This window comes from Lepidochelys kempii, chromosome 8 (genome assembly GCF_965140285.1).
Source record: "Lepidochelys kempii isolate rLepKem1 chromosome 8, rLepKem1.hap1, whole genome shotgun sequence".
Taxonomy (NCBI): Eukaryota; Metazoa; Chordata; order Testudines; family Cheloniidae; genus Lepidochelys; species Lepidochelys kempii.
In genome coordinates this window covers 66,003,175-66,023,548 of record NC_136387.1, presented here as the reverse complement: position 1 = coordinate 66,023,548, position 20,374 = coordinate 66,003,175, and the positions used below count along the sequence as shown (strand labels likewise).

Sequence of the window (20,374 nt, the reverse complement as noted above, 5' to 3'; positions counted from 1 at the left end):
CAAATAAATATAGCACATACACATGTAAAACACAGAATTTAACACTGTATATATTTTATATTTCTGTACAGATGGACAAGGGTAGATGAGTTAGTTATTCTAGAAACTATAACTTTAAATTACACTATGGTTTGAAAAACTTAGGAAGTCACAGCCATCATAACTCTCAATTACATTTTTAAAGAAATATTGCAGATTGTGTGTTTTTAATTAAGAGAGAACAAAGTTATGACAGTCTGCCCAAAAACTAAAGTTTTACGTGTTCTCCTTTTAAAAATATATTTACATTTCAAGTTTAATAATAACCATCAAAAATGAGGTGATAAGTGCAGCTCAAACATGCATTTTATATTCACATTATAATTTAATCACTGTGTTCCAACAAATGCAGTATCCTTTTTCGCTGAACCATATAGCAATAGACCTAAAAGCAGTTAAAATAGCATTACTAAAGCAGATCAGAAGAAATCACATGTTCAAAAAAAACACTTTTTTTTTTTTTTTTACCTTTACTGAAGCAGCAGCATAGAGCATATCTTCAAGAGCGAAATGGCAACACTGGTTCAAATATTCCTGACAAAATTCTTGGATGAGCTGTAGATTATATAGGCTATCAGCTAATGACATGGTCTCTTTCAAACAAATATCTAAAATGAAAGCGGAAACGGAAAAGGTTAGGCATAGCTACAGATCTGAAAATAAAAGCCTTACATATAATAAGTGCCAAGCATTTTGGAGGCAGATTAAAAAATGAAAATATTTTCTCAAAAGGAATTTTTTAAAAATCCAGTTTTGAATTAGATTTTAATTTCAGAATCTTGAGTTATGTCATCTTACATTTTATTCCATTGCATTTTTATAGGTTTGTTTTTATTCTATCAAAGTAGATTAACATCTTGAATACTTTCTAAAACACACTATGATTGGGCTTTTTTTGTAAATGGTAATTATAAATTATGATTTTTAATGACCCTTGATGAAAATAAATTATAATCTAACTCTTGACCCATTTATTATTTTGAGACCATCACAAACATTACTGTATAACTTAAATATATTTCACTGATTACAGTATCCCTCTTGCAACTAGGTTTTAAATGCTCAGATACTAGTAGTAAGTGAAATGGAATTGATCTTGTGCTTCACATATGAACATTCAAATCTAGTAAGTGTCAAGAATAATACTGTTAGATAGAGTAAGCCTCAATAAAAACGTTATATTTTTAATGTTTTCCATGGTTCTCACAGTAGTACCTGATCACCTCTGACTTTATTTTAGAGACAAAAGGGGAAACTTTACATGCATATTTTAAAAAAGTAAATGGGATATTACGGTGAGGAGATCCAAACAATAAAACTGGTGATATTAAGCTAGGGATTCAAGGATAACATGATCCCTGTCTTGCTTCACTGTTCTGAAAAACAGAGAGTGGAGGAATCTGTGGGAAAGCATACATGAGATTCCAACTCCAGGCCTATTCTGAATTCTGAAATTCTGAATCTCTGTCTGTTCTCAAACAGTAAGAGGGCAAGGTGTTAGCACTGGAAGCAAAGATCCAAGGAGTCAACATCCATGGCAGCCCTGGTTTCAACCCTTCTCTGATCAGACACACTAGACAGTAACAGCACATGCCTGGATTTGACACTTACATAACTTGAAAGCCAACTTTTTTCATCTCATAAGCCCAAGAGCAACTGGAATTTTGCTTTCTTAAATCTGGGGGCCTGTGCTACTGGAGGCATTCTGTGGAATAGTTTTGCATAGGGATTTCACACTTCATATCTGAGCAACCCTGAGATCCATGTGCATGATCCCAACAAGGCTGAAGCTTTCATGGGGAGAACAGAAGGCCAGAGAATGACCAAGGAAGGCTGGATGCCAAGACACTTTAGTCACTGAAGGATGTGCTCTCAAGAGTGAGGAATCTACCAAGACAGTTCCTTATTGAATTATCTTTACAAACTTATATTTGCTTGGTGATTTATAGATAGTAATGGTAAACATAATATTGGGAGATACCCTGGTAAGTGGTGCTCTCTCTTTAAAAAATGAAATTTTATGCAAGTGAGAGCTTTTAAGAAACTCAAATTTTACCTCTTATGTATTTATGCTATTCAATGCCACCATTTTAATGTACACTGAAGAAAAAGCCATTTAACTTGCATCACCATCTTTTGAATGGCAGAGAGTCCTCTAACATACACACTCACCCTCCAGTTTGACAATATCAGGACAGTAGAAGTGGATCAGAGCAGCTAAAGCACAACCATCTGTACCATCCTTCAGCAGATTTTCGACCAGTGGAATGCAAGGCAGCTGCTTAAGCAGTGTTTGCTCCTTCCTGTAACGAGTCTACCATGTAGAAAGAGGAGATTAAAATAGACATATGCTCAGAAACATATGTGAAAACAGATTTGTACTGTAGATTCTGTGTTCCATTAGTGAAAAGGCATTAAGTAATATCAAGTCAGTCACCATTTTGTCAGAGGTTACTTTCTGTAGATTAATATTTATGCTAAACAAATAGGCAAAATGTAAATCGATTTAAAAGGAAATAAGTCCATATGATAATATTGCAACTTTCATTCAAAACTACTGTGCTGTCAAAGTTTGATCAAATACATACAATATTCTGGTTTCAGAGTAGAAAGCCGTGTTAGTCTGTATCCGCAAAAAGAAAGGGAGTACTTGTGGCACCTTAGAGACTAACAAATTTATTTGAGCATGCAAATAAATTTGTTAGTCTCTAAGGTGCCACAAGTACTCCTTTTCTTTATACAATATTCTAATTCACTCTGAAATCAGACAATTCATTTATCACTATTAGGAGAATAACTTACAAATAGTGGCATTCAGTTTCATGAGCATTTAAAAATTACTTATTTGTCTAACATAATGGGCCAAATCCTCAGCTCGTGTAACTCTGCATTGCTCTTTGAAAGTGAGCTGAGCTAAGTCAATATGCGCCACATGAGGATCTGGGCCAATACGTGCTTCAGTTATAACAGACCTGACGCCAAATTCAAAAGTAGAGAAATCTGGATTTGATCAGCTCCATTTTCATTATTACTCTGTGTCATACAGACAACAGGGCATTTAGAAAAGGATTCATGGTCAAGATTACCAGGGTAAAAGAATTTTACAAAAGGAAAACATTTTGAAAAGAAACTTTTTTTTTGCTCTAATTTCATATTGGTCATTCTTAATGTCTCTTCTCACATCCCCTGGAGTGCCATATTGGGAGGGGAAAAAAAAAAGGACATATACGATGACGTATTTCCTAACTTGTTGATATGACTTATTGTGTAACTGACCTTTTAATTTTCAAATACTACAGAAAGTTTACAATCTGTCTTAATACCTCAGTGCTAATTATGATGCTAATTATGATGTCAAGAATATCCCTGAGCTAACTAATTTTATGTTTAAGTTATGTATATATTTAGATGGATTCAGAGGGCTCTCTTTTGAGGTTCTGAGAATTCACTCACTGTAACCCTGAAAATTATACTTTTGGTGAGAACTGGATGGGATTCCATTCAGTGCATCTCAGTGTCTCTCTTAAATTGGCCAAAATGGTGGCTTGAGAAATGTAGAACTCCCAGACTATATTACCTTGTGGAGAGACACCAGTACTGTGAACTGAAGACAAGTCTTTCTTATAGCACACCAGAATGGCCCAGATAACTTTTAACCAGTTAATATTTTAATATTTAAAGAGTAAGATTTAAAGCTTTACTTCAAGCTTGAAATATGGTGACACTATTGCATGAAGTATGTTGTATGAAGATACAAATGGCAGAAGACAGTGTCCCCTTGCTATGATAGACATCTGAAAATGCTTAACAAAATGTGTTAATCTTTCATGTATTATTAATATTTGATTTGCATATGTTAGTAACACTTTAAATTACCTATATTTAAGCAAGACATTTTTCATACTGTCAGAGCTTTTTCCTCCCCAGCCAAATTGCAATTCTTTACTCGTGACAATCTAATCTATTGTCATGGAAATCACAATACTGTCACAAATATAGAATTATGCTTTTCCTCCATGGAAATGGTTTAGAAATGAAGTGTGAGGAGAAATGTTTTACTTACATTTTATTTTATTATTCGACAACAATAGCAGAGAAGATATGGTAACACATAATATACAGATTGGCTCAAAAATCATAATTAAAAATTTCTCTCAAAAATTTAATATATGGTTTTAAGAACAGTCTCTCAATTTTGTTTAAAGAACATTTTAAAGTTGTTTTAAATATAGAGTACGATGGCTAGCTTAGCAGCATCTCACAATATGCCACCACACAATGACTTTCTGGGAGAAAGCTTCCTGTCATTTAAATGATGATTCAGGCTGCCTTAGGAACATTGTCTACAGACTTCTCTTGGGAACTACAGTATGTCAAACCTTTAAGGTAGACCTGGAAGAAGATGGTTGTTTGAGAGAGTAGAAATATCCAACTTGAGGAAAAAATAAAGTTAAAATATAGTCAAATCGACTAGGTTGCTCAAGGTATATTTTGTATCATGTTTTAATAGGAATTTACTCAGCATTTGATAAAGAAGGCAACATATGTTATGCTACTTCAAGTTACTGTATAGCCACCAGTGACTATTTTTTACTTTTAATTTGGAAGAAAATCTCTTTTAATCATTTAGAAAGTGTGATGATAAACATGGTCATAACAAAATATAACACCTCAACATGCTAGTACCATATTTATCGAAAGATTGGTACAGCACTGCTTTTAATAACTGCACTGTAAATATATATGATATTTCTAATATACTGGTGGGGAACTATCGGTAAACAAATACCTCATACAAAAACAGCAATAACAAAAGCTGTTTTATTCTGAAACAGCTCTTCACAAACTTTCTGGTTTAATGGAAATACTGTATGTCAGATTATGATGAGAAATGTACTTTATTTTCGTAGGTCTGTAATGACCATACACAGCCCACTTGTGGCTTTACTCCTCTCCCCTATGTTAGTTAGATTGTTGTCCTTTCATTCCTGAAATAAGAACATTTAAATGGTACTACATAGTCCAGAACTGAATATTCTCTTTAAATATACATAGATTGAAATGCAGAGGGGAAAAAAGACAACACTGCAGAGGAATTACTTTTATACTCAGACTCTTATGAAATTGGGTTCAATCAGCTAGGAATAGAACAGCTGTAATCGCTATTACAAATTGTTTTTTAATGCTGTTCTTTAGGCAATGGCCAAACTTCATTTACAGTAAGCAGTTGCCTAAGCTTATTTTTCTCTCTTTGCAATATATATGAACCATCTCTTATTAGTTAAAACAAAACTAGCTGAGGGCCTGCACAAGTGCTACATGTGTGATTTGATTGAAAAATCAAAAGTACATTTTTGGAAAACAGAACAAAATGCAATACAGCCTTTACTTGAACATCTACAGACTACAGTAAATCTCAAAGCAGCTCCATATCTATAGTATGGATTTACTGATGACAGAGAAAAGAGCATATTATCTTTATTGTTGAAGTGTAGCAGGGGATATGTTAATTAAACTACATACAATTTTAGTGCAAATTACAATATGTTATTAATTAAGCACAGAGTTACATTATTATGCTTTTATAATTTTAACAATAGGGGGACAGCCAATGTTTTGCTCCCCTCAATACTCATCACTAATTGAAAAGAGAGAAACTAGGATAAATGGTGTATGTGTGATACACACTTTTCAATAAGTGTCTAAAAACTTCAAGTGCCACAAAGGTTGGCTTCTGTGGATCAACTTTCTTAAGAAAGTACACAAGCAGCTCTGATTCACACTGAATAGGAGTTTGCATATGAACCAAGCAAAGAACCTTACCAGAGAGAGTACAGAGAGGGTATTTTATATACTGAGGTGAGGTAAGAGAAGACAACACGCTTCACTATAAAAAGTAAAATATCATAACCACTACAGATGCATGTCAACTGTTCTTAAAGCAACTTTTGATCCAATATCATACCTTAAATTTTAATTTTCTCCAGATTACCTTGAACGACTGGATTCTAAACTATGTGAACCCTATGGACAGCGATCTACTATACTATAATCTAATCTAGCCGAGATAAATTAAATGAATTGAGTACACCAGCATGACATGGACAAAACGATTCTCATTTTAAGCTATTAGATCAAAGGTGAAGCAGTCAGGCAAACTTACAGGAACCAGTTTCCAAAACCATTTGGTAGGAGACTTCAGAGGAAGCAGTAGAAAAAAGAAAAAACAAAAGCAAAAAAAATTTTTAAATCAGATTTTATAGTTTATCCTTACATAGCAATTTTGCTTTAAACTTCTCTCAGTTTTGTACAATAGCGTATTATAATTTCATAATAAATGCTATTGGCACTGTAACCTTCGTACAGAATAAAATGAAATTCTTTAATAGTAAAACTAATAATGGAAATGATAGTTTTCAGTCTCTGTCGATCAACAGAATAATTTTCCCATACTAAAAAGACACAGGTTTTTAAATCACTATTATTTTATTTGATGTCCTCACATATCTAATTGCACCCAGGATATGCAATCAATTTTGCCAACTGAGGAATTCATCTGAGACTATGATCAAAATGAAGTGACTCAGAACATAGAATATGCAAGCAAGCAAAAAAGGTAACGCAATGTATAATAACAGGTCTAAACATGCTTGTAATATTACAAATTCCAATGAGGTTTATAAAAGTTAATTCCAATGCCAGTCAGTAATGTTTCATACAAGTTTAAAAATATTTTGTAAATACAGTCCTATGACAATCTTCAGAAAAATGAAGGGTGCGGGCAATCATGTATTTACAAATACAAGTCACATTAGCATCAGCTACATGATGGGCAATGACCTGAATGTACAACCTAGTTTTCATGTGTGTAGTTTTCTTTCAGTTACTTCTAGGGAAGGGGTGAAAAAATCAGAATTGGTGGATTTAATCATAATCAAATAGTCTATAAAATATATATGATAAAAAAGAGAGACCAAATGATTAGATTTGCAAAGAATCAGAGAAACTCATTCTAAATGCTTAATCCCAAACTCATTAAAAAAAACCAATTGAAATTATTTCATTAAGTTCAAAGGGTTTTAGATTAGTCTTTAATTGTGCTTATAGGTTTCAGAAAAATATTTATTACAAAAAACCAGTTACCTACCTGTACTGTAACTATTTTTTTGAGATGTGGGTGCAGATGTGTATTCCACTCAGATGCGTGAGCACCCAGTGTATCAACACTGGAAACTTTTCCTAATAGTACCGGCAGGGAGGGCGCTTATGCCCTCTGGCCCTTAACCCCTTCCCTGGCTATTTAAGGGCAGTGCTGCCCCAAACTCTCTCAGTTCCTTTGCTCCAAATGTCAAGACAAGACACTCCGATGCAGAGGGGCTGGAGGTTGGGTTGTGGAATACATGTCTCCACCCGCATCTAGAAGGACAACAGTTACAGTACAAGTAAAAAGAAAAGGAGTACTTGTGGCACCTTAGAGACTAACCAATTTATTTGAGCATAAGCTTTCGTGAGCTACAGCTCACTTCATCGGATGCATAATGTGGAAAGTGTAGAAGATCTTTTTATACACACAAAGCATGAAAAAATACCTCCCCTCACCCCACTCTCCTGCTGGTAATAGCTTATCTATTATCTTATCTATCAGTACAAGTAATAATTTTTCCATTGAGTGGTTATAGATGGGTATTCCATTCAGTTAATTCACAAGCAGTACTTTAAGGTGGTGGGACATGGAGTCTACTTCAACAACTGCAAAACTGCCTTTCCAAAGTTTGCATGTGACCTAGACACAGTGCTAACAGCATAGTGCTTGATAAAAATATATAAAGAAGATTGGGCAGCAGCCCTGCCAATGTCCAATATCAACATGATAGATACAGCTAGATTCTCACTGGAACGTATGAAGGAAGACTATGCTAGGCTGGGGAAGATGCTTAAGGAAATCGAGACTCAGGTGATCTTTAGTGGGATTATGCCTGTTCCTAGAGAAGGGCAACAAAGGTGTGACAAGATTATGACTATCAACAGATGGCTTAGGCAGTGGTGCTATAAGGAGGGCTTTGGGATGTATGGCCACTGGGAGGCATTCATGGAAAGAGGACAGTTCTCTCGGGATGGACTTCATCTGAGTAGGAAAGGAAATAGACTTCTAGGATGGAGGCTAGCACAACGGATTAAGAGAGCTTTAAACTAGGGATTTGGGGAAGATGGTTGGGAGATGTCCAGGTAATCTCCACGCCGGATTTTAGCATTGAGAGGGAAGAAAACACAGTAAGAAAGGATACAGCCGTGGGTAGGAGAATGTATATAAGGACGAAGGGCAGTGTGGATACCAGTCTAATAGGTTATACTGGCTGTAGAATGACCGTGCCAAAAAGGGTACAGAATGTGAGCGAGGCCAAACTGCAAAAATTAAGATGTTTGTACACCAGTGTGAGGAGCCGAGGTAACAAAATGGAGGAACTAGAGCTACTGGTGCAGGAAGTGAAACCAGATATAATAGGGATAACAGAAAGATGGTGGAATAGTCGTCATGACTGAACTACGGGTATTGAAGGGTATGTGCTGTTTAGGAGAGACAGAAATAAAGGTAAAGGTGGAGGAGTAGCACTGTATATCAATGATGTGGTAGAATGTAAAGAAATAAGAAGCGATGGAATAGATAAGACAGAGTCCATCCGGGCAAAAATTACACTGGGGAAGAAAACTACTAGAGCCTCCCCTGGGATAGTGCTTGGGGTGTGCTATAGACCGCCGGGATCTAATTTGGATATGGATAGAGCCCTCTTTAATGTTTTTAATGAAGTAAATACTAATGGAAACTGCATGATCATGGGAGACTTTAATTTCCCAGATATAGACTGGAGGACTAGTGCTAGTAATAATAATAAGGCTCAGATTTTCCTAGATGTGACAGCTGATGGATTCCTTCATCAAGTAGTTGCTGAACTGACTAGAGGGGATGCCATTTTAGATTTGGTTTTAGTGAGTAGTGAGGACCTCATAGAAGAAATGGTTGTAGGGGACAATCTTGGTTCAAGTGATCATGAGCTAATTCAGTTCAAACTGAACGGAAGGATTAACAAAAATAAATCTGCAACAAGGGTTTTTGATTTCAAAAGGGCTGACTTTCAAAAATTATGGAAATCAGTTAGGGAAGTGGATTGGACTGAAGAATTTATGGATCTAAAGGCAGAGGAGGCCTGGGATTACTTTAAATCAAAGCTGCAGAAGCTATCGGAAGCCTGCATCCCAAGAAAGGGGAAAAAATTCATAGGCAGGAGTTGTAGACCAAGCTGGATGAGCAAGCATCTCAGAGAGGTGATTAAGAAAAAGCAGAAAGCATACAGGGAGTGGAAGATGTGAGGGATCAGCAAGGAAAGCTACTTTATTGAGGTCAGAACATGTAGGGATAAAGTAAGACAGGCTAAAAGTCAAGTAGAGTTGGACCTTGCAAAGGGAATTAAAACCAATAGTAAAAGGTTCTATAGCCACATAAATAAGAAGAAAACAAAAAAAAGAAGAAGTGGGACCGCTAAACACTGAGGATGGAGTGGAGGTCAAGGATAATCTAGGCATGGCCCAATATCTAAACAAATACTATGCTTCAGTCTTTAATAAGGCTAAAGAGGATCTTAGGGATAATGGTAGCATGACAAATGGGAATGAGGATATGGAGGAAGATATTACCATATCTGAGGTAGAAGCAAAACTCAAACAGCTTAATGGGACTAAATCGGGGGGCCCAGATAATCTTCATCAAAGAACATTAAAGCAATTGGCACATGAAATTGCAAGCCCATTAGCAAGAATTTTTAATGAGTCTGTAAACTCAGGGGTTCTACCATATGATTGGAGAATTGCTAACATAGTTCCTATTTTTAAGAAGGAAAAAAAGTGATCCAGGTAACTACAAGCCTGTTAGTTTGACATCTGTAGTATGCAAGGTCTTGGGAAAAATTTTTGAAGGAGAAAGTAGTTAAGGACATTGAAGTCAATGGTAAATGGGACAAAATACAACATGGTTTTACAAAAGGTAGATCGTGCCAAACCAACCTGATCTCCTTCTTTGAGAAAGTAACAGATTTTTTAGACAAAGGAAACACAATGGATCTAATTTACTTAGATTTCAGTAAGGCATTTGGTACAGTGCCACATGGGGAATTATTAGTTAAATTGGAAAAGTTGGGGATCAATATGAAAATTAAAAGGTGGAAAAGGAATTGGTTAACAGGGAGACTACAGTGGGTCCTATTGAAAGGTGAACTGTCAGGCTGGAGGGAGGTTATCAGTGGAGTTCCTCAGGGACCAATTTTGGGACCAATCTTATTTAATCTTTTTATTACTGACCTTGGCACAAAAAGTGGGAGTGTGCTAATAAAGTCTGCGGATGATACAAAGCTGGGAGGTATTGCCAATTTAGAGAGAGACCGGGATATCATACAGGAAGATTTGGATGACCCTGTAAACTGGAGTAATAGTAATAGGATGAAATTTAATAGTGAGAAGTGTAAGGTTATGCATTTAGGGATTAATAACAAGAATTTTAGTTATAAGCTAGGGACGCATCAATTAGAAGTAACGGAGGAGGAAAAGGACCTTGGAGTATTGGTTGATCATAGGATGACTATGAGCCGCCAATGTGATATGGCCGTGAAAAAAGCTAATGCGGTCTTGGGATGCATTAGGAGAGGTATTTCCAGTAGAGATAAGAAGGTTTTAGTACCATTATACAAGGCACTGGTGAGACCTCACCTGGAATACTGTGTGCAGTTCTGGTCTCCCATGTTTAAGAAGGATGAATTCAAACTGGAACAGATACAGAGAAGGGCTACTAGGATGATCCGAGGAATGGAAAACCTGTCTTATGAAAGGAGACTCAAGAAGCTTGGCTTGTTTAGCCAAACCAAAAGAAGGAGATATGATTGCTCTCTATAAATATATCAGAGAGATAAATACCAGAGAGGGAGAGGAATTATTGAAGCTCAATACCAATGTGGACACAAGAACAAATGGATATAAACTGGTCATTGGGAAGTTTAGACTTGAAATTAGACGAAGGTTTCTAACCATCAGAGGAGTGAAGTTTTGGAATAGCCTTCCAACGGAAGCAGTGGGGGTAAAAGACCTATCTGTCTTTAAGATTAGACTCGATACATTTATGGTGGAGATGGTATGATGGGATAACATGATTTTGGCAATTAATTGATCTTTAAATATTCATGGTAAATAGGCCCAGTGGCCTGTGATGGGAGTTAGATGGGGTGGGATCTGAGTTACTACAAAGAATTCTTTCCTGGGTATCTGGCTGGTGAATCTTGCCCATATGCTCAGAGTTTAGCTGATTGCCATATTGGGGGTCAGGAAGGAATTTTCCTCCAGGGCAGATTGGAAGAGGCCCTGGAAGTTTTTCGCCTTCCTCTGTAGCATGGGGCACGGGGTCACTTGCTGGAGGATTCTCTGCTCCTTGAAGTCTTTAAACCATGATTTGAGGACTTCAATAGCTCAGACATAGGTGAGAAGTTTTTCGCAGGAGTGGGTGGGTGAGATTCTGTGACCTGCGTTGTGCAGGAGGTCGGACTAGATGATCATAATGGTCCCTTCTGACCTTAATATCTATCAATCTATGAATCTAAAACAGCAATTAAGAATGCTATCGATCTTGGTTGTGCCCTCATCAAATAAGTCCATAATCTCTGAGGAAGCATGGTCTGAGGAACAGCTACTTTATATGCTATTGTAATGCAGGAAGTTATCCACCTGGAAATCTGCCTAGAGTCTGCCTGACCCTTCCTTTGATCTGCATAGGAGATAAAAAATGAGGTGATGAATGAAAAAGTGTAGTCCTCTCTAGGTAAAATGCCAAGCATTGTCTCACATCCAATGAATGAAGTTGCTGTTCATATGTATTTGAGTGTGGTTTAGGAAAGAATAGCAAAAATATTACTTGGTTAAGGTGAAATTGGGAAACCACTTCCAACAAAAATTTTGAATGTGGCCATAGGGCCACTTTGTCTTTGAAAAACTGCATATGTCATTATGGCCTGCAGTTCACTTTCTTCTTGCTGTAACATCTGCAAGGAGAGTAAGGTTGTCTTCTGGCACAGGGGGACAGAGAACAGGTTGCTAGGGACTCAAGTGAAGGCCCGATAAGAGCAGTTAACACAGTACACAGTATTAAGGTCTCACAAGGGAACCGGCTCTTTCACTGGTGGGTGGAGACTAATGACTCCTCCTAGAAATCTTGCTACCATGATATTAGAGAAAATTGACTTCATTTGGATCAAAGGATGAAATGCCAAGATCACCTGTTACTGGACTGTAAAGGAGCTGAGAGACAGATCAGAGGACTGAAGGTGTAGCAGATACTTCAAAATGTTCCAAATGCAGGTTAGCCTTGGTCGAATCCCCGGGCTAGCAATCACATCAAAAGCCACTTCCACTTGGTTGAATAGGTAGCTCTTGTGGACAGTTTTCTATTATTGAGTAGCACTTGCTTAACACCACTTGTGATTCTGGGAGAAATTCCTGCTGAGATGATTGGAGTAGTGATTCTGGACCCCAAGTAAATGAGCGGCTTTCCTTGATGCAGAACTGCCAAAATTTATTGCATCCTAAGCTCATAATACATTGCGGTGTCGTTGTTGGTGAGTATATGAACTGCTGCACCCCAATGTGATTCTGAAAGGCTGGGCAGGCATTGTAAATGGATTGAAGCTCCAGGATGTTGATATGAAAGGAAGTCTCCTTTTCAACCAAAAGCCCTGAATTTTCAATGTTTCTAGATGAACTCCCCAACCTATTGAGGAGGCACTGGTGACTAAAATCCTGTTGTTGGAAAACAACTGAAGGGAATACCCTAACATACATTGCTCAGAACTGTCCACCACTGTAAGAAATCCAGGATCACTGAAAGCACTTGGACAAGCTTGTCCAACAACTGACAACTCGGGCAATAAACCAACTTCAACCATGTTTGAAGAGGATGAAGGCACAATCTCATAGGCTGGACTACATAAGTGCACGCAGCCATATGGTGTAGAACTTCAAGCACACGTAGACTGTAGTTGAAGGTTAGGACTGAAGTGCCAGATACAGGTGACAAATTACTTGAAACTGTTTGTTTGGCAGAAACACTCTCAAATTTATGAGTCTAGTAGGGCCCTAATTTATCAGTTTGTTCAGTTAGCATTAATGTCAACTTTCCTTTGTTCAAAATAAGACCCAGATGATCAAAGAGACATTGTGTGAATTGGTGTTACAGAGGACTTGTTCTTTGGACTTGCCTCTCACTAACCAATTGTCCAGGTTTGGGCAGACAAGAATTCCTCTTTTTCTGAGATATGCTGCTACTACATGCATTTGGTAAATACCCATGGAGCGGAGGAAAAGCCAAAGGGAAGCACAGTGTACTGATAATGCTGACCTCCACTACACATCTCAGAAACCTCCTGTGCCTTGGGAAGATCGCCACATGGAAGTAAGCATCCTGAAGATTGAGGGCTGCAAACTGGCTGTTGTGATTCAAAGTGGGAGAATAGTCCCTAGGATACCCATGCACAGTCTCATGTATTTGATGTACTTGTTGAGACCACAGAGATTGAGGCTAGGTCTCATCCCTCCCTTGGACTTGGGGATCAGGAAGTACCCTTAGTAGAAATGCTTTCCCCGATTTTGAAGTGAAAACTCCTCTATGGCCCCCAAAGCCTGAAGAGTCTGCACATGCTGAAGGAGCAGAGACGAGTGAGAAGGGTCCCTGAAAAGGGAAAGAGTAGTTGAGTGGGAAGGGTGAACAAACTGGAACTGAATGGTATAACCCAGTCTCACAATGCTCAGTGCCCACTTGTCCATAGTTATTGACTCCCAAACCCTGTAGAAGAGGGATAGCCAGTTTCCAAACGAAAGGGAAATGGTATGAAGCTTGAGAACTGGAATGCCAACCTCAGGGAGAGTGTCGAGTAGGCTGCTTGCCCAAAATAGATAAAGGACAGGCTGATGGGTTAAAATTGGGACCAGAAGACCTACTTCTATGAGACACATGCCCTTTTCTGGAGAAGTCCTGCTGTCTAGCAGGACAATTGGAACTAAAGAACTGCTGAGGGTGTTATTGCTGCTATTGTTGTTGCTCTGGGAAGCGATGATCTTTACCACTGGGGTAAAATCCCCCAACAAACACAACATACCTTGAGTTTTTAAGGGAATGTAATGTTTCATCAGTTTTCTCTGAAAATAAAGATTGACCATCAAAGGATAGGTCCTCAATTGTCAGTTGGACCTCAGGAGTGATACCAGCGTTCTGCAACCATGAAGTCCTTCTCATTGTTACAGCAGAGGCCATAACTCTAGAGGAAGCATCAGCCATGTCTCAAACTAACTGTAATTTTTGCCACTCGACAGCCCTCTGCAATGAAAGCCTTAAACTCTTCACTACAGGATTCTGGGCAACTTATCTGTTAATTTTGTCATTGCTTCCCAATTTACAAAAGTCGTACTTTGATAAAAGTGCCTGCTGATTGGCAACATGCATTTGTAAGGAAGAAGTAGAATACATTTTCCTCCCAAACACATACAGTCTTTTAAAATCCTTGTTCTTTTGTGTAAATTTATACCTCCCTGTCTTAACGTCTCATTAGCAGCCATTACAACAAGAAGTTGTCTCCAGGAGGAGAGGCTCCCAGCAGAATAGGAGACCTTGCTCTGGACTGCACCATGGATGAGAACCTAACTGACTGTGGAACATCCCAGGGATTCCAACAAGGCCATTGTGGGTAAGGGTACGGCATAAATGGCCAGTAGTAACTGGGCCAAGAAGTCCTCTCTCAACTATGAAAGCATTCACAATATCAGTACCAATGGTGATCCCCAGGAAGTCTCAGTGTCTTTCAAAAGCGATATCTAGAAGGCAACAGAGAGGAGGACGATGTCTCCAACCCTGAGGAATCTTCCAAATTGTCAACAGAGGCAACAGAATAGCCATCCCCAGTGGGGTCAGCAAACATCCCGCCTCATCTGAAGTTTAGCTCATCAGTACTGAGAAAGGTAAAGCACTCAGTACTTTAAGCATTGATATGGACCTTACACTCAGTACCAGAGCAGATATCTGCACTGAAGTTGAAGCCATTCCCATTCCTGCAGAAGCAGTGTGCTCTGCAATTGTCACTGGTATGGAAGGTAGTACTTGCGCTTACTCGCTTCTCAGTACCAAAAGGGTGGGTGACCTCAACCCTGCACTGGAAAAGGCACAGAAGACAGTGCCGACAACAATGAGGGGGTCTAAAACTGGTCCCGTTGGTGCCAAGGATACTGACAAAGAAAGCACTACAGCTGAGCATTCTTGAATCAGAGGAGAGTCAGGAACAGACAGGCAAAGGAAGGCCAATCCTCCATGATATGCCACCAGTGTGGACACACCTGTGCTGACATAGAAAAAGTTCTCCAGCTTTGGCACACTGGGCACACACACCTGAGTGGAATACATGTCTGCAAACACTCGAAGAACCACCATTGTTATTGTAGTATAGCAAATACACAGAGCAAGTTCTACCAAAGGGTAAATTAACTTGATTACGCAAATTAAAAAATTTAAGGAATGGTTATTTATAAGTGCAGATGAAGCTAATTTTCATATGTTTTATCCTGAAGCAGAAAATATACTCCAAAGGAAGTATATATTTTGTATGCTTATGTACTTTTTAAAAAGATCTAGACATGCTGCATTATTATAAAAGGTTTACTCACTGAAAGATTGTAAAAAAGACTAAATATGTGAAAGTTCATTGTTATTTTACATAGTTTTTGCTGTACAGTACATTGTCTTTTCTACATACTTTTTAAACTGTGGAAAGTAACTGTAGCAAGGAAACAGATTTCATTTAGTCTGAATATGAAATAATTTTTTACTGGAGGAAAGGTTGTGTACCAGGAGTGGGAGTACTAAATGTATTTCCTCTGCAAAGCCACCGTGTGAGATTGGGCTTCTGTATTTGGAGAATCCCACAACCATTTAGAAGTGGTTAAGTTTTAGGTGGTACATGCATAACCACCCCTGGATCTGAACATTCCAACCATTCTTATTAAAACATCCCCTTCCAACTGGGTCCAGTTCCTTCCCGCCTCACTGAAATCTAATAAAACCCAAAGATGAGGGAAATGCACATGGATTTGCAAAGGCATTACATTCAAAGAACTCCCAGTTATATGTAATTTATGCTTACTGTTGGGTTTGTCTAGATTAGGGAATGAGGCAGAAGTTAGGTCTGGGCTGTTAGCTAATCGAGACTTAATCAAATTATTACCGTAATTCATAATAAATAATCATTTTAATGTTTTTTTCAACAAAACACTAATTTAGTTGTTTGCTCTCTAAAGATTTATTGTAGCATTTCTAAATGAACTAAAGTAAAACTGTCAGGCAGGGTTTGAGGGTTATATGCTCAGTTTTCTTCTGTTTCTGGCTGGAATGAAATTTATTGGAGTAGGAAATAGAAGAGAATTATAAAGTTTACTGAATAACTTTGCCTGTTTCTAGCATAATCAATCTTGCTTCTGTTTGGCCAGAAACTAAAATGAAAAATAGGTCTTCAGGTCCTTGAAATCTTTATAAAGTTCTTTTCTTCCCAGGCCTGCTTAGCTATTTGTGCTTATTGGGGAGATAGAAACATTCTCGCTCCCTGCTCCTTTTCCAGTTCAAACTCCAGAGAAAAACAGGTTTCCAAGATCATGCCCATCCCTGAGAGCTACAGCTTAAAAAACCTCAGGAAATTTGAAGTCTCAGCAGTATGTGGCTGGAGTAGCAGCCCACACAAACAGGAAGAACCTTCAATGATGCTTAAAGCTATAGAACAAGGTACTTTTGAACTTCAAACTATGCCAGTCACATGGAGAACCCACATTACAGCACAGGGCCTCAGTCTGGAAAGGGTGATGGAAAGAAGCAGAAGAGGTACAATGGAAATATTAACCCCCTGTTTTGTTAGGTTTCCAAGTCCTAATGGAAGCAACATGCTGAAGGATATAAGAAGCATCAAGAAAGGAGGGTAGTGATGGGCTCCAGATGTAAGCATAGAGCTAGAACTGCATATGAACACTAAGGCCAACATTTTCAAAATTTAGGTGCTTAAATTAAGGTCACTGAATAAGTGGCCTCATTTTAAAATGGTGATCATCCTGAGCTCTCAGTCCAATAGAGTCTGGGTGGTCAGCATTTCTGAAAATCATGCCACTTACATTTAGGTGCCTAACTTCAGTGTAAATGTGGAGTTCTTTCTATTTTTTATTTTGTTTGTTTAAGTATTTGGAACATTGCTTATTTAGAAAGGGTATTACAACAGCAGAATTCAATCTTGGGTGTTTGACCTAATTACAATGTCTACTGACACCAGTAACTTAGTTCCCAGGCAGGGAATGAAAATGACAGAAAAAAGTAACATCACACAGAGTAGTCACTAGTAACAGCTGCAATTGTATGTCAGCAGCTGTAGGATAGTGGCCCAAGAGAATAATTGAGTCTGTTGCGCAGCTGTCAGTATTAGATGTTGGGGGTCAACAAAGATATATACTGTAAATGACATCTCACTGGCACTGAGCTGTGAAAAAAGAAATGGAGTACAGGGATGACGAGTCAGAACCTGGAAAAAGATAAACAGTATGCTGCACCGAAGTGTGTGTGTGAATACTGAAAGACATTTGATAGTAGCAGCATTATACTGAACAGGTAAGCTGATCATAGCACCTTAATAGAAAGCTGATGGAAATTCCAGTCAACTTGATTAAAAGGGTGGCTTGAGTTACAATTTTAAAAAAATTAACTAAAAAAAAACACATTAGTATTCTGTAGAGTTGTTCAATATGTTCCATGTGACGAAAATATAATTTCTACCTGAGATTGTGATGAGTTTCAAAATCTCAGCAGCAGTGTCTACATGTGAGAGCTATTAACTTTAGTAATAAGTGATAGTCACAGCACAGTATGTGAGACACACTGTATTTAAGGAGTATGTTTCTAGTAGAAATGGGATATAACAGGACTAATGAATGGCAAAGACTCAAGTGTGGCAGCTTGGCCACTGGTCTAGGAGATCAGTGAGAGCTCAAGAGGTGGCGATATTTAAGTAACAAGCAATGGGTTTCGATAACTTGGGTAAAATGTGATACAAATGAGTACAAAATATACTATACTTTATCTTTCTGCATTTTACGTAAAAAAATAACCTTTAGATACTGCTCATAAATAGAGCTGGTTGAATGCCATTTTTTTTTCAAATAAATTGTTCAATTTTTTTAATTCTTTGCCCAGATTTACACATAAATGAAGCTAGCAGGCTCTTATACATTATAAAACTCAGGAAATACTTCAGGTGAATATAAATACACTGTAAAATGCTTTTATGTGAAACTTTTTAGGTACAAGCAATATTATAAAGCTCTGAACCTCATGATTAAAATTGCCAAAGCACTTCTATAAAGTGTGAAAAAGCTTTAGTTCTTCCATAAACGGATTTATGGGTCTCATGCAACACATTTGGAAGATCATGTATTTAAACATTTATGAAAATCTAATTTGTGAGGTTTGTTCTGTGAATCTATGTTAGCGTTCAAGCAATGTATTGTGGGTAGATTTATCTGTGTAATCTGTGCTAAAACTCTCATATTTAGGTGCAAGGTTTATTTTTCCAGAAGCTGATTTAATTTTTCATAACAAATTGAGGCTTTAACATGTAATTAATATTTTAAACTCATTTTCCATATAATTTTACTGTCATTTCTCTTCATGCCTTTAAGTGTGAAGGATAGCACTTTAGTACAACAAGTGTTGCAGTGTCCCCCAGCAATCTCTAAAAGGTTAAAAAAATATCCAGGAGTATGCTGGAGCCATAGAGCTTGCCTGCACTGATGTAAACACCTAACATAAAGGCATTTACACTTTTACACTTACATTTACACTTACAATTTATACCAAAATAAATCATGTTACGCCTGCGCTGGTTCAATGGTGTCTAAAATTCCAGCGTAGACAAGGCTTTAGTTACAAAACCTTCCCCTTCCCCAATGAAGTATATGACAATTGGTAAAGAGTTTTGACGCATGTGACTGTTTGTTATTTTTTTCTACAGTGCCTACCACAATGGGGCCCAGATCCATCATTGGGTCCCTGAATGCTATCACAATGTAAATAATAATAATAAATAAAATAAATAAATAAAATATAAAATAAATATAAATTTATAAATAAATATAAAATATTTTATACAAAATATTATTTCCACCATGCACATTTATATGATCAAATCTGCAGACAACAGTATCTTTAAATAGTTAACAATAACATCAAATATTTCTCCTGGTAAGACAAATTTCTGTTTCTATGCATCTTTTAGTCTATTCATTATTTAAAAAATCTCAACCACATTGGCCCCCCTCAGTATTTCAAGAAAGCTTAAGTCATGCAGTCCTTCCTGCTATTTAATTTCCTTTTTGTGACTATAATGGAAGACAACAATATATACAAATATTCAGCTTGTTTTAACTCAATCTGATGAGTGAGCTTTTCTATGGCAAGGACATCCCATACTCTAGAGCAGGGGTAGGCAACCTATGGCACGCGTGCCAAAGGTGGCACGCGAGCTGACTTTCAGTGGAACTCATACTGCCCGGGTCCTGGCCACCGGTCCGGGGGGCTCTGCATTTTAATTTAATTTTAAATGAAACTTCTTAAATGTTTTGAAAACCTTATTTACTTTACATACAACAATAGTTTAGTTATATATTATAGACTTATAGAAAGAGACCTTCTAAAAACGTTAAAATCTATTACTGGCATGCGAAACCTTAAATTAGAGTGAATAAATGAAGACGCAGCACAGCACTTCTGAAAGGTTGCCAACCCCTGCTCTAGCGCACTATGCAAAGAAAGCAGGGGAATAATTTAAGTCAAGATCAGATATGCTACCAGGCTACTTTTACTGTTGTAAGAGATCTCTCAGTTGTAAGAGGTCTCTCTTTCAGGGAGGCCTAATATCATTGTTAAGTTATATTATTTTTAGTAATTAGCCATAATTGTTCTCTAATTTTGGACCAGAAGCTATGAATATGGGCACAATGATTATATGTTGATAAAAAGTTCCTTTTACTCCATATTCCCTCCAGCATGCTGTTCCTACTATGAAAATATTGCATTTCAGTTAGCTAAGTGCATACCACTGCTAAGAATCTTAAGCAGTTTTCCATATTGGTAATACAAATACGAGATGACTGACCTTTCTACTACATTTTCAGCCATTTTTCCTATGCTATTTCCTATTAATATCTTTAATCCATTTGCTCATAAAACTTATAC

The 20,374-nt window shown here is 37.5% G+C and overlaps 1 protein-coding gene across 7 annotated transcripts in view; it reads right to left on the bottom strand.

The window, feature by feature from the left end:
- Positions 1 to 20,374, bottom strand: part of CAMSAP2 (calmodulin regulated spectrin associated protein family member 2) — a 171,284-nt gene that overhangs the window by 58,466 nt on the left and 92,444 nt on the right. For 5 of the 7 annotated variants that reach the window (XM_073356781.1, XM_073356785.1, XM_073356786.1 and 2 more), the window contains exons 5-7: positions 6,203 to 6,235; positions 2,212 to 2,353; positions 508 to 647 (exon numbers count right to left, since the gene is read on the bottom strand). In XM_073356781.1, coding sequence (XP_073212882.1) covers positions 508 to 647; positions 2,212 to 2,353; positions 6,203 to 6,235 — 315 coding nt within the window. The remainder of the gene's footprint in view (positions 1 to 507; positions 648 to 2,211; positions 2,354 to 6,202; positions 6,236 to 20,374) is intronic. The other 2 variants (XM_073356783.1, XM_073356784.1) reach the window with 1 other exon arrangement.